Here is a 15,322-nt window from a genome sequence, read left to right on the forward strand (position 1 = left end):
AGTTATGACCATTTTTGTAGTTATGCAAATGAGGCTTGCAAAAGTCCAAGTGGGTGTGTTTAAAAGTAAGGGCATGGCCACACGTGGCGGATTTCCTCCGCAACTGTCCGCATCAATGCCGCACCTAATCCGGGTTGCGGATTACGGCTGCAGATCTGCCCAAAATGTGCAGAAAATTGATGCGGACTAGCTGCTGCGGACTGCGGGAAAAGTGCTTCCCTTCTCCCTATCAGTGCAGGATAGAGAGAAGGGACAGCACTTTCCCTAGTGAAAGTAAACGAATTTCATACTTACCGGCCGTTGTCTTGGTGATGCGTCCCTCTTTCGGCATCCAGCCCGACCTCCCTGGATGACGCGCCAGTCCATGTGACCGCTGCAGCCTGTGCTTGGCCTGTGATTGGCTGCAGCCGTCACTTAGACTGAAACGTCATCCTGGGAGGCCGGACTGGAGACAGAAGCAGGGAGTTCTCGGTAAGTATGAACTTATATTTTGTTACAGGTAGCTGTATATTGGGATCGGTAGTCACTGTCCCGGGTGCAGAAACAGTTACTGCCGATCGCTTTACTCTTTCAGCACCCTGGACAGTGACTATTTACAGACGTCTCCTAGCAACGCTCCCGTCATTACGGGAGCCCCATTAACTTCCTCAGTCTGGCTGTAGACCTAGAAATACATAGGTCCAGCCAGAATGAAGAAATGTCAAGTTAAAAAAGCAAGACGCATCCGCAGCAAACATAACATGTGCATGACAGCTGCGGACTTCATTGCGGAAATTAGAATCTCCATTGAAGTCAATGGAGAAATTCCGCCATGAGTCCGCCACTGCTCCGCAACAGACAGAGCATGCTGCGGACACCAAATTCCGCTCCGCAGCCTATGCTCCGCAGCGGAATTTTACGCATTGTCTAAACGAACACTGCTAAATTAAAGTGGAAGTCAATGGACAAACGGCTCCGCTGCGGATTAACGCTGCGGAGTGTCCGCAGCGGAATTTAAGTGAAATTCCGCCACGTGTGAACCCAGCCTTAAAGTCCAAGTGGGCGTGTATTATGTGCGTACATCGGGGCGTTTTTAATACTTTTACTAGCTGGGCGCTCTGAAGAGAAGTAACATCCTCTTCTCTTCAGAACGCCCAGCTTCTGACAGTGCAGATCTGTGACGTCACTCACAGGTCCTGCATCGTGTCGGCCACATCGGCACCAGAGGCTACAGTTGATTCTGCAGCAGCATCAGCGTTTGCAGGTAAGATCGACTTACCTGCAAACGCTGATGCTGCTGCAGAATCAACTGTAGCCTCTGGTGCCGATGTGGCCGACACGATGCAGGACCTGTGAGTGACGTCACAGATCTGCACTGTCAGAAGCTGGGCGTTCTGAAGAGAAGAGGATGTTACTTCTCTTCACAGCGCCCAGCTAGTGAAAGTATTAAAAACGCCCCGATGTACGCACATAATACACGCCCACTTGGACTTTTACTTTTAAACACACCCACTTGGACTTTTGCAAGCCTCATTTGCATAACTACAAAAATGGTCATAACTTGGCCAAAAATGCTCGTTTTTTAAAAATAAAAACGTTACTGTAATCTACATTGCAGCGCCGATCTGCTGCAATAGCAGATAGGGGTTGCAAAATCTGGTGACAGAGCCTCTTTAAATTACATATTAACTTTATTGTTCGGGTTGTTCCGGTTCGCGGCGATACCATATATGTGTAGTTTTAATTATTTTTTTACACTTTTACTAAATAAAACCACTTTTTATGGGAAAACATTTTTATTTAGTTTTTTTTTTACTGTCATTTTTATTAATAATTTTTATTTCACATTTTTATTTCTTATTTTATTAGTCCCACTGTGGGACTTTACTATGCGATCTTTAGATCGCAGATATGATGCTTTGGTATACTCCGTATAACAAAGCATTATTGCCTCTGGCGCATCCTAATAGGCATATGCCCAGGGCAGACCTGGGGGCTTTTATCAGGCCCCCGGCTGCCATGACACCCCATCGGAAGCCCGCGATTGCATTTGCGGGCCGCCGATGGGTGAGAGAGGGAGCTCCCTCCCTCTGTAAACTATTTAAATGCTGCGGTCGCTATTGACCTGCGGCATTCAACGGGTTAAACGGCCACGATCGAAGTAAACTTCGATCATGGCCGTTGGAGCAGGAGCCCGGCTGTCAGACAGCCGAACCCCGGCTACAGCCTGCACGGGACACCCGTGCAGGATTTAGACTGGGCCGCCGTGAAAAGGCGACGACCTAGCCTAAGGCCCCTTAGTGACCGCCGTGAAAAGGTGTATCGGTCATCACTAAGGGGTTAAGGCCCTTGTGCAGCTGCATCGGTTACACATATGGTATGTCCGCACCTGCGTATCATCAATATAGACAGATCTATCCAATAACCTCAACATCCTTTCCTATTACCTTGGTTGGAAGCAGTGAGGGCAATTGGAATAGGTACAGATGTAGCCATCTTTATCTTGACTTCTAACACATTAAATACAGAGTGGCAAGAAACTTTAACTTGACTTTTTTAATGTCATTTGTTGTGTGATATCACGCTGCACCAAGTTAACAGAGTCAAGATAAAGATGACTACATCTGTAACTTACCCATCGGTATAGTCAACCTAGACAGATCTGCCCAATAAGTTCTCACTATCCTCTCTTATCAGGGTTGATAGCAGTGGTGAGAAATGATGACAAGAGCTTCTTTAACCAGGCTTAGATGGTGGATATAGTGGCACCATTAACTTTAGTTTAATCTACTGCATTATATATATATACTGACACTATGTAGATTATATCTGTATCCATATTCCAGTTTAGACTACTTTTCCACCATGCATCATTCTACCCGAGTCGCTCCCTATAAATACCATCGTCACTTTAAGAATATGGCGACCAACCCTAAAAAGTCTCTTTTTTATTACCTAAAGTACAAGAGGAGATAAAAAAAAACTTCCAGTTCATTTTCGGCCAATAAATTGGAAATACTTTTAGGTATAACAGAGTTACAGATCCGCCCGCTCTCACTGCTCGGATGTATTTCACCAGGCAGAAAACACTTATTGAGTTCATGACTTATTAAAATTACAATTTACGATGAGGTGAATTGGAATTGCACATAGAGGTGGTAATTTAAGTAAAAAAGAACTCCAAATTGAATGTGTTATTTTCTATCGGTGTGTTTGAGCTTCCATTCACTGCTTAAGAAAAGGTCATTTAGCTACAAAAGACATGGCAAAAATAAGGTCAAAAGAGGCTTTCTTCTCTCTTCTCTCCACTATGTATCAGAAATATAGATAATTACAGAGACAAAGATTCTGGATCATTGCAATGATCAGAAAGATAAAACGGTTGGGATGGATGAATGAATAAACTTCCGTACATTCGACCTCACAGTTTTATATAGAGGTGATTACATCTTCTTTCTTCTACGACGAAAAAGTTGTCCTTTATAGACCAGACTTTCCTACAAGCTCAGACTGGCCCATCAGAGAACCAGAAGACCCTCCGAATGGCCCAGGCTCTGACACAATAATGGTCTGAAAAGATCCAGCAGAAGACAAGCCCATTTGGAGCTGACTAGAGCCAATCATTTGCCACTAAGTTCTATATGGGTTGATTCCCAAAAATCCTTGTAGACCTTATTGATGACACATACCTCCCAATATTTGAATGCCCATTCGCGGGACAGTTTAAAGCCACACCTCGTCCAGCCTACAAATGCCCACAAAACATCTGGAAATGCCCACAAAACATCTGGAAATGCCCACTTTCGGGCACAATTGAATAAGGCCAATACCTTTTCCCCATCTGTTTTGGAGGTATAATAAAATGTCTTGTTCACACAACGTTAACAACAAAGATAATGAAATTGTAGACACATGTTCTGCATAGGTGACGGATAGACCCTCAGGACCCCCAGTCTAACACTGCTGTCCCATTTGCCCTACTACAGCATACACAACTAATACAATTTTTCCCAATGTAGCCAATGGACGACCACAGGTATCCGGTAAAAACAATGGGTTTATTTAACAAAACTGGCCAACAGGAAAACGGGCCATGTTCTCAGTGCAGCTTTCCTTTTTCCTGAGCAATTTAGGAAATGAGAGCTGAGCTCTGATTGGTCGCTATGGCCAACATGATTTTTCTGTTAGAGACCCAATGTATGTTTATTGATTTCAATATCGAGTTTCCCGTAGACATGAATTATCCTCTTGTCTCTAGGGGACCTCCAATCTTAAATCTGGCAAAACTTGTCCTACAACGCCATGCATGGTTATTTTGCTATGATTTCCGCTACGATCCCGTGAACAATTGTAGCAAAAAAATTGACAACTGCATTTTTTTCTTTGACCCACATGGGAAATTTTTGGTCAACTTTATTAACGGAAACAATTATAATACATCCATTATTTTTTTTGCTGGCACAGATTGGTCCAAAACAATTGATTCAGGTCCATATGTTCAGATTAACAAAATGTCCTACACTTAGAACTTAAAGTCATCTTTCGGGAAGTGTCATACCCCTTCAACTTGAGACTCGTGGTGGCTCGGTATCACTACATGACCAATGAGGCACTGCTAATCCCAACCAAGCCAAGCAAATGCACTCATGGCAAAAGAGGTATGGCTGATTGACCCTCCATACCATGAGAAGGGGCCCACTTTGATTTTGTTGTGTTGCCCTCCCTGTGGTCCTTACCCTAGTCCCTTGTGAGGATCGATTTAGCAACTACTGTTTTGATATTTTTGAAAAATATCTCTCACTATTGCATAGAGTTTAGGATACCATAGATGGTCCTTGTTAAGTGGCATTATCCTACCTCCGTAGACCCCTGCTATTCTGATTAGACCTTTTATTGGGTACAGTACTATTGTTCTATGAGTTAAGTTTCATAGAGCCCCCAACTGTATGGAGAAGATTTGGGGTTTAAGACTAACATAACAATGCAGAACATCTCTTCTTGAAATAACCTTCTGTTTAGTCTTTGGGTTTACTGCCGAACAAGAGAATCCTACATAAGTTCTTGGATATATCGATCAGGCTGATGAATTATATATCAGCTGAAATGGTTTTTAGATAATTCTCTTCCATCAAGCTACAATCTGGAACCAATTTTTAGGTAAAATGCCAAAATTAAGTCTATTATTAATAAGATATTTAACTCTTAGAACTCTGCTTCATATTGTTCTTATTGGGAAACTATAAATGACATTTTACACTTTCATTGTTTTTATCCATGTTCTTAAAGTACTATGTAGTTGGAATTAGTTTTGGTTCTTTCTCTTCTTAACGAGAATGTATCATAATAAAATACAGTTCGTAAAATACGTGTTTTTTTTAAAATATATGTAACTATCCATAGATAAAAAATCAAGGCATTTTCCAGTCTTCACGCTGGCCACTAAAGAAGACACAATAGGGTCACACTTTCTGTTTTCTGCGGTTCACTTGTCAGCTTTGCTGTGTAGACTGGGACAGAGTCGGCAGAGGGCTGGGGATTTAATGACAGCTCTACTGTACTACTAGAGACCTAGATAAGTCAGAATAGCAAAACTATATGTACGGATAAGGTAAATTATGCAGCTCCACTGTCACTCCCTGTTTTTTGGGGGCAGATAGCTGTACTCTATCAATTTCTGGAGGCTGTATTAGTCAGATGACACATTTCTGTCCATTAACTCGTATTCATTGCAGTTGCCATAAAGCACACACATCCTGCTGTACTACTTATACAGACAACACAGGAAGTATTTGCTTCTAATATGGCCGCCCCAAGGAAGTTTTAAAAAAGATAAAAGCAATAGCTACAACATTTAAAACAATTAACAAACACATTATTTGTCTTCTACAGAGTTACATTTAATGAATAGAAGTAAAATTAAATACATTAGACATCCCCTTTAATAATGAGTATCCCCTGGTGATAACAATTCTTTGCTATGAAGCTTAAAAAAAAATAAAAAAAAATAATTTGTTATTTAAGGAAGCACCAAGGGAGCTCGGTGAAGTAACAGCCACCAGTGTTAAAGCCTAACTCCGCTCAAAATTTAAAACTCCAGATATGACTGAAGTTAACCTTAGGATCCCACTTATATCATGTCATAACCAGCCATCCAGGGTAGGGAGTAGCTGTGGGTTGTGCAGATGTAGTAGTCGTACCCAGGCACTGGTGCATAAGAGGGCCCAAGGGCCATTCTACCACATAACAAGGCACCAGTATTATAAATGACATATGGTAGGGGGTAGTCAGTAGGGGGGCCCTGTTACAGATTTTTGGGTTTAAAGAGGCTCTGTCACCAGATTTTGCAACCCCTATCTGCTATTGCAGCAGATCGGCGCTGCAATGTAGATAAGAGTAACGTTTTTATTTTTTAAAAACGAGCATTTTTGGCCAAGTTATGGCCATTTTTGTATTTATGCAAATGAGGCTTGCAAAAGTACAACTGGGCGTGTTGAAAAGTAAAAGTACAACTGGGCGTGTATTGTGTGTGTACATCGGGGCGTGTTTACTACTTTTACTAGCTGGGCGTTCTGATGAGAAGTATCATCCACTTCTCTTCAGAACGCCCAGCTTCTGGCAGTGCAGATCTGTGACGTCACTCACAGGTCCTGCATCGTGTCGGCCACATCGGCACCAGAGGCTACAGTTGATTCTGCAGCAGCATCAGCGTTTGCAGGTAAGTAGCTACATCGATTTACCTGCAAACACCGATGCTGCTGCAGAATCATCTGTAGCCTCTGGTGCCGGCTCGTCTGACACGATGCAGGACCTGTGAGTGACGTCACAGATCTGCACTGCCAGAAGCTGGGCGTTCTGATGAGAAGTGGATGATACTTCTCGTCAGAAAGCCCAGCTAGTAAAAGTAGTAAACACGCCCCGATGTACGCACATAATACACGCCCACTTGGACTTTTACTTTTAAACACGCCCAGTTGTACTTTTGCAAGCCTCATTTGCATAAATACGAAAATGGTCATAACTTGGCCAAAAACGCTCGTTTTTTAGAAATAAAAACATTACTGTAATCTACATTGCAGCGCCTATCTGCTGCAATAGCAGATAGGGGTTGCAAAATCTGGTGACAGAGCCTCTTTAAGACTTCTTTGCATCCAGGAAACTGAGATATGAGGAGCTGTATGGTGGGGTTCTCACACTGGAGAGCCACTTTAGGTGTCCCAGTGCCCGTCTGTGGCATGGAGGGAACACTGTTGTCAAAGTGTTTTTTTCCCTGAAAAACAAAATAGTAGTTCTGTAGAATCAAAAACAAATTTATTAAAAATGTTTTTACCTTTCAGGGCAAATTTTGTAAGTTGGGGTGGAGACAACACTAAACACCAGCGCTCTCAAGTATGAGGACCCCTTGAAAAACATCCTCATATCTCACCCTGGATGCCTGTGAATGTGACAAAGTGAAAGGGCGGCAACAGAATTGAGATTAAGTCACTCCGCATAAAGTAGAGGAGTTATCTCACCATGAAAACCCCTTCACAAAATTAAGACAGCGACTGAAACTCTTGGCTGTAATAGCTGGTCGGCAAATGCCCCGCATGGACATCTTTAAAGTGCTTATGTGGGGGACCAAAAATTATTAGCAGTGTAGTCCCTGCAGTTTGTGATACACTCGCTGATATACATTCCGGTCCCCCGTTGCGCTAATTCTGAGATTTTCATCGATTTTTATAGCGTTGCCGGGGGACCGGAGGTCTAGTTGCACAACTTTCTTTGATGACGATACGACTCTTTGTCACATGACCAGCCCCGCTGTACTCCATATACTCGCTGTACTACTGCTACTTCTTGTACATAGTACATAAGCCAGTCACATGACAAAGAATTGTATCGTCATCAAAGAAGGTTGTGCAACTAGACTTCTGGTCCTCCGGCAGCGCTATAAAAATCTATGTAAATCTCAGGACCAGCGCAACGGGGGACCGGTATGTATATGTGCGAGTGTACTCACATACTGCAGTGAGTACACTGCTCATAATTTTTGGTCCCCACATAACCCCTTAAATAGGTGGGACATAGAAGTACAGGGTAGCTACCTATAGGTGGCACTAGCGAGACAGTTTTCTTCCTTCTGGAGAAGTGCTAATTTGCAAAGTTAAATAATAAAATTCTGACTGCCTCCAGGTACCACTAGGGGGAGTGTAGGAATTTAGAGAATACTGTCATTATTGAGTTTAATGTTTAACAGTATGCAGCAAGCTCCCCCTAAGGGTGACTAAGGGAAGTTAGAATTTTAGAATAGTAAGATATATTACAAAATTTATCAGTACAGGATTTTGAACCAAAAAAATAGACATGGTGTTAAAAGTTGGACACTCACTTTAAGGCATTATTTGTCTTGGTATATAATAGATCATTTATGGTTTACTTTAATATTTACTCTGCAGAGAAAGGAAAGTTATTTGTTTACTAAATGCGAATATTCTCCATGGAGCGTTTATAATAAAAGCCGAGCGGTTAGTAAATTATTGACTGTTTATTTTTAGATCCTGCGGAGATGGGGCATGATCTGGATGAGGAGAAAGATGACAGGGGCACAGTCTGTGTCAAATATCTGTTGTTTCTATTCAATTTCTTCTTTTGGGTAAGTTCATCCAACTAAAATAATAAAATAAAGCAACTTTGCATATAGCCTTCATTAAAAATCTACTGTTTTATGTATACAGCTGATATGCAGACCTATGTGTTTCCATGGTTGCAGACTACAAACAAACCCTGTGTAGTCAGATCCTGCAATCATACTCCCATTTGTCTCCTACTTCTTGCTAACCTACATTTAGTATTATTGTAAGGTCTTTAACCGTCAAGAACGGCAGAGTTAGTGGCAATAACTACAGCGGCCGAGTTGATATTCAATCATATAGTATTTTTACTGACAGGTGGTAACAGTTAACACTTCTGTACTAGGCCGGTGGTATACAGAACGGCCACAAAGGGGAGCAATACTTATCCAATTGAGAGGCACAGCCACTTTAACGTTTCCTATGCAAAATACAATGCGGGCAATGGTGGCTCACCAACTTCTCTTGGCTTCTAGGACAGAGCTTACACCCACTGAACAGTAACGTTCCTCATGGGGAGGCCCCTGGCAACTCGACCCGGCTATTTTAACAATCTCTGCTTGCGGGAAGGCTCATTGGCTTTTCCACCCACCATCAATGCACCCTCTCCAGCTTCAGGCTGTCTCCTCATCTGGTGCCCATCCACAATATCCTACTACATTAAGGGCCGTACGTGATATCCAATAAAGTACCTAGTAATGATGTCATCTTATTGTCCAGAGACTGTGAATTGCATATAAATCTTATTTGTTATATTCCCCTAATGCTCGATCAAATCCTGCTCTCAGGGCCACTACATCCAAAACGCAGCTTCAGCCCCCTCAGCAACATGTGACATCGTGTTTAGTGCTGCGAGGGGAACTCATGTCAGACGCAGGAAAGGAGCCCAGTCTAGGGCAGGCAGGCAGTGAACATGGTCTGGGTTCTGTGGCTGGAGGACACCTGGCAGGCAATCTACAAGACATCAATTTATAGGGGCATTTGAGGCACTTATAGAGAACCTGACACCTCTCATGACATGTCTGTTTTAGCAAATACGTGTATTCCCCACAAATTATCAATTCTAGAGCATCTTTTCTCAGGACCCTACCTAGTACTGTTCCTCTGTTATTCCTCCTAGAAATGTATAAATATATTGACAACTGGCTGTTACTGATTGGGGGTGTGTTCCTATACAGACTGACACTGTCCAATCAGTGCTGACAGAGTGAGACTGTGTAGGGACACGCCCCTGTGACAAGGGGAATGGTAACACCCAGTTGTCAATTTATTCATAAATTTCTAGGAGTTTTTAGAGAGGAACGGCACAACGTAGAGTTCTAAGAAAAGATGCTTCAGAATTGTTATTTCATGGGCAATACAAGTATATAATACAACAGACATGTTAGGAGAGGTGACAGGTACTTTTCAAAGAGATGTCTCATAAAGACAACCCCTGTCCGTATGGCTTACTAGGGTATATGGACATCATAAAAGGGGTCTCCTGCTCAGGACCCCGCCTGTATAAGTCAGTGCCTCTGATGGACCCAGTAGGTCCATTTATTACATAGTCGGCCATTCATTTGATTGGCTGGCATGTAATAGTACATTTCCCCTGCAGCGCCCGCTTCTCCTGGTGATAACAGTGGAACGCTTGGAGTTACAGCGGCTGAACCCACATTAATTCTATGATCTCCAGTGTGGCTTTACTTAGAGAAGGGGCTGACTTTATCAGGGCCGTCCATACATTGAATGATCCCCTGTGTAGTATCTTCTGTTGGGTGCCATATGATGTACAGTCATACAATGTACAAATAACTATGCCATATAGTGCCCAATTATAAGTGACAAACATTATGGTCCCCAAAAACTGTGCCATACAAACAACACATTGTATTCCTGAACCAGGAGGCTCAGGATGAACAATGCTATAGGTCTCTCCTACATATAAATGTGTGCTGCAGTACATGAAATTAGAAGAAAAACAATTAGTTTCAATCAATTTAGAATAATAAACCAGGTGACTATCCATAGTAAGCAATGCTGCATCTGCGGCCGCGGTCTATAGGGGGCGTCCTGGAGCAGTTCTCTAATCAGTAGTCTACACGCTGCTGTATCCTGAATATATAACAACATTTTTACCGTATTTCGACAGAATTTTTTATAGGCAATTATTTAGCATTGAATTATTATGATCCTTCTGCTTACATTTGGCAATTATTTATAATGCGTTTATAGTCATGGCTACAGTATAAAGTTATACGGATCCTTCCAGCTTTAGGTAGAGTTTTTTTTTATCTATGTCTTCTATAATTTGCTTATCTTTGTTTGCTCAGTGATACATTACTGTGAAACTACCCGGTCAGCTCACACGTCCCATGTAGATGTATATTTAATAGGTCTAGTGAAAGATATACCCGGAGGGACTCTACAAACGGGGCTGATTGCAAACCGCACCAACCAGAAGACTGATCTCTCCGCTCGTAAGACTCTCCTAAGGACATTTTTTTTTTTTGTTTTTAGAGATTGAGCTATAAAGGTTAAAATTATTACGACTGAATAATTCTAATTAGTAAAACCTTCATATCTAAGCAGAAATAGGAGCGTTTTTTTTTCCACGAAGACGCGGCGCTAGTTACTTAAGACGGCGGGAAGGAAAACAGTTTATTTTTTATCTACTGTTCTGACCTACTTTAACTGGGCTTCGGTTCAACTCATTAATTATTCGACAAGTAGTTATGCAAATTTTTGCTCTATTTATGGCAATATTAGCAGCTGATTATGAACAGCCCCAACAATAGTAGAATAACTCCACTATGGAAATAATCACACAATAACAAGACTAGATTACCTGGACTCAAAGATTTATTGCTCTGTTGGTCAAATTTTGCACAAATGTTGAGTGCAGAAATGGGGTTTATTGTGTCGTTCCTCTGTTGTTGTTCCTGGAAATGTATGGATAAATTGACAACTGGGTGTTACCACTCCCCTTGTCAAGGAGGCGCATCTCTACACAGTCTCACTCTGTCAGCACTGATTGGACAGCGTCAGGCCTCATGCACACGACCGTAAAAACTCCCGTTATTACGGGTCGTAATCACGACCCGTAATAACGGGCTCATAGACTTCTATTGGCGACGGGTGCCTTCCCGTTTTCTCACGGGAAGGTGCCCGTTCCGTTAAAAAAGATAGAACATGTCCTATTTCTGGCCGTAATAACGGCACGGACAGTCCATAGAAGTCTATGGAGCTCTCGTAATAACGGGTGGCTACATGTGTGCACCCGTCATTACGGCAGCGTTGCTAAGCGACGTCAGTAAATAGTCACTGTCCAGGGAGCTGAAAGAGTTAACTGATCGGCAGTAACTCTTTCAGCACCCTGGACAGTGACTACCGATCAGTATAAACCTGTAAAAAATAAAAATAAAAGACGTTCATACTTACCGGCAACTTCCTGCTTCCTCCAGTCCGGTCTCCCGCCCGTTGCCTTGGTGACGCGTCCCTCTCGACATCCGGCCCGACGTCCTGGATGACGTTTCAGGCCATGTGATCGCTGCAGCCAATCACAGGTCAATCACAGGCTGCAGCGGTCACATGGACTGCCGCGTCATCCAGGGATGTCGGGCTGGATGTGAAGAGAGGGACGCGTCACCAAGACAACGGCCGGGTAAGTATGAATTTCTTTAACTTTTATTACAGAAACGGCTGTCCCTTCTCTCTATCCTGCACTGATAGAGAGAAGGGGCTGCCGATTAGTGCAGTGCTATTTTGCCGCCAAAAACGTGCTCGTAAATACGGGTGGAATACGTGTGACACCGGACCCATATTTACGAGCACGGGTTCGTAAATACTGGTGCAAAACGGGTGGAATACGTGTGACACCGGACCCGTATTTACGCCAGTATTTACGGGTGGGAAAAAATACGGTCGTGTGCATGAGGCCTCAGTCTGTGTAGGGACACACCCACAACTGGTAACACCCAGTTTTCAAATTATTCATACATTCCCAAGAGGAATAATAGAGGAATGGCACAATGCAGAGTTTTAAGAAAAGATGCTCTAGAATTGGTATTTTATGGGGAATACAAGTATTTACTAAAACAGACATGTCAGGAGAGGTGACAGGTCCTCTTTAAAGTGTTCAAATAAATGACCAAAACAAAGGGGCAGTGGGACTCAGTAATTCCACTGGCCACAGATTTACATATGCGCATATTTTTGGAAGGTCTATTAATATCATTGTTTCCTTTTCATGACCTGCCTAAGTAGAGTCGTGTGTTAACGAACCTTCCTTTACCCCATCCTATCCCCCCACCCCCACCTTTAGGAAAGACACGTGACACCGAGGTTGGATGTGAAATGGCCACAGCAGCCGTTTATTAATTTTACAGTTTTATAAAAACAATTTAAATCCGAAACCTTCGGATAACTAGTTAGGAATCCACCAGAGAATTCCTCCTAATAATTCACATGACCCAACATGGGTCAGAAACGTAAATAACAATTTAACGTTAACATTAACCCGAGCAGAGGAAGTCCTTGAAGCCCTTTCAGATATTCCTTTTTTAAGAACACACCGAGTTAGCCATCTGCAAACCACTAATTACCTCCAGCCGTAAACCAGCTCGGAAGCACCGTTCACCTCTGCAGATGGCTCCAACCACTAGAAGTCCACTTCAAGGGGATAACACCCGATGAAGCCCTCAAGTGATATACCGACCACTAGAAGTCCACTTCAAAGGGATAACACCCGATGAAGCCTTCAAGTGATATACCTTCTACCAGAAGACCACTTCAAAGGGATAACACCCGATGAAGTCTTCAACCATGTACCTTTTTTGGGGGACGCATACCCCCGATGCGACCCCCCCACCATTTTGTACTGACTGGCCTCAAGGACTCCCCCCACCACAGCGAAACAGGCCTTGACCACCTTAAGCCTGTGAGTTCCTCCACACCACCACCGCCCTTTCTATGCCTTCTGCTATCGCCAAGCTCCAAAGATCAATGCCAACCTCGGTCAGATGAACCCCGTCACTCCTCCAGAAATTCCCCACTCCTGACTCCAAATCCCTATGCCTCACGCAAATGCCCCCGTTTTTTGCCACAAAACGGGACACCGCCCGATTAACTTTAATGCGAGCCTTATTGACTCTCTCCACAGATCTAGCTAACCGCCAATGCTTTCTTGGGACTATGTCCGACCACACTATCACCAACTTGGGATAAGATACCCACAAACACAACATATCATGTTTGATATCCCGCACCAACTCACGAAAGGGGCGGACTCCTAAGTCATTCCCACCCACGTGCAACACTAAGACCTCCGGAACCCTATCAAGCCGAGCATATGTCTGGAATTCCGCCAACACCCTGCTCCACGACATACCTCTAAATCCCAGCCAATGCACAACCGCATCCTGTCGCGGAATGCGCAACTGGCGACCATCCGGGCGGACGTCCGCCCTCAAAGCCCCCCAGTGCACGTAAGAATGACCCATCAACCACACCAAACACGGAGGCGAATCTGAAACGGAAAAAACAATTAGGCACCACCATATAACATTTTTAAAGCGTTAACAACAAAAATCATAACATATGGGGGCGGACATAGGACTTAAACCTGTTGGACTCCCAACGACCAATACGCCGCACCCCCTCATCATCCAACCCCCAGCGCCCCGCTTCTGTTGCTGCGCCAATCCTGAAGGAATGAGATGAATATGAGCCTGCCGCAACACCAACCGCCGTCAAACATTTTTTAAATACAGCTCCAAACTGAAACCTGGACAAAAACGACCCGTCCACATGACGTAACAAAGGCAAATCTGGAGACCCCCTTTTTGGCGTAAAACCCCGCATGCACTCTACTGGGCACATAACCGACCCCGGGAGGGCGAACAAAACTATCAGTTTACCCTTCCCTACTTGGTCAGTTTTTGACCGACGCAACCATACCTCCAGCCGATCTGCGAATAGGCTCACCTCCCCAGATCTCAGCCCCCCTGCCTGTTTGGTACTTGGCGACACCAACTCACCTATTCTAAATGCCCCAAAGAACGCTAACGAAAAAGCTAATCGAAACAAATCCATTTCGTCTGAAGAACGACAGACCGATGCTAATGAACCGCCCAACGAGCTAAGCAAAGCAAACGACACAGGCCTTCTACTATCCGCCTCCACCCTACCTCGGCGCAACCCCTTCAAAGCCTGCGATACCAGAAATTCCTTCGATACATCCTGAAAGCCCCGCAACTTAAACCCAAACGCCACCGCAGATATGAACCGGTTCACCTTCGCCACTGAAAACCCCGCCTCCCAGGCGTCCCCTAACCAGTACAAAAGTGCCACCAACCTGTCTCTATCCGTATTGACGTCACCCAACTCTCTTACCCACTCCTCCCACTGCCTCCAACAAGCAGCATAAGCACTCCACGTCGTGCGCGCCAAAGACCTTTGTAACAGTTGTTCTACGGGACCGATACCAGATCCCAAAGATGTTCCGGACAAGCCAAACCGAGACGTTCCGCTCCCGGTGCCAATTGCCGAAACCGGTCCCACTGCGAGCGAGAAAGAGCATCAGCGATACAATTCCGTACACCCGGGACATGCACCGCCACCACCCACGCGTTCAACGACAAACACACCAACACTAAATGTCGCAACAATTGAACTACCGGAGGAGAGGACGCCGTGATGTTATTAATGGCAAGCACCACCCCCATGTTGTCGCAGTAAAAACGGACCTTCTT

At 44.0% G+C, this 15,322-nt stretch overlaps 1 protein-coding gene across 4 annotated transcripts in view; it reads left to right on the plus strand.

Moving 5' to 3' along the window:
* Positions 1-15,322, plus strand: part of LOC142748788 (tetraspanin-11-like) — a 131,317-nt gene that overhangs the window by 67,919 nt on the left and 48,076 nt on the right. For all 4 annotated transcript variants that reach the window (XM_075856051.1, XM_075856052.1, XM_075856054.1 and 1 more), the window contains one exon: positions 8,514-8,611. In XM_075856051.1, the coding sequence (XP_075712166.1) occupies positions 8,514-8,611 (98 nt within the window). The remainder of the gene's footprint in view (positions 1-8,513; positions 8,612-15,322) is intronic.

The sequence above is a fragment of the Rhinoderma darwinii genome, chromosome 3 (assembly GCF_050947455.1).
Source record: "Rhinoderma darwinii isolate aRhiDar2 chromosome 3, aRhiDar2.hap1, whole genome shotgun sequence".
Lineage (NCBI taxonomy): Eukaryota > Metazoa > Chordata > Amphibia > Anura > Rhinodermatidae > Rhinoderma > Rhinoderma darwinii.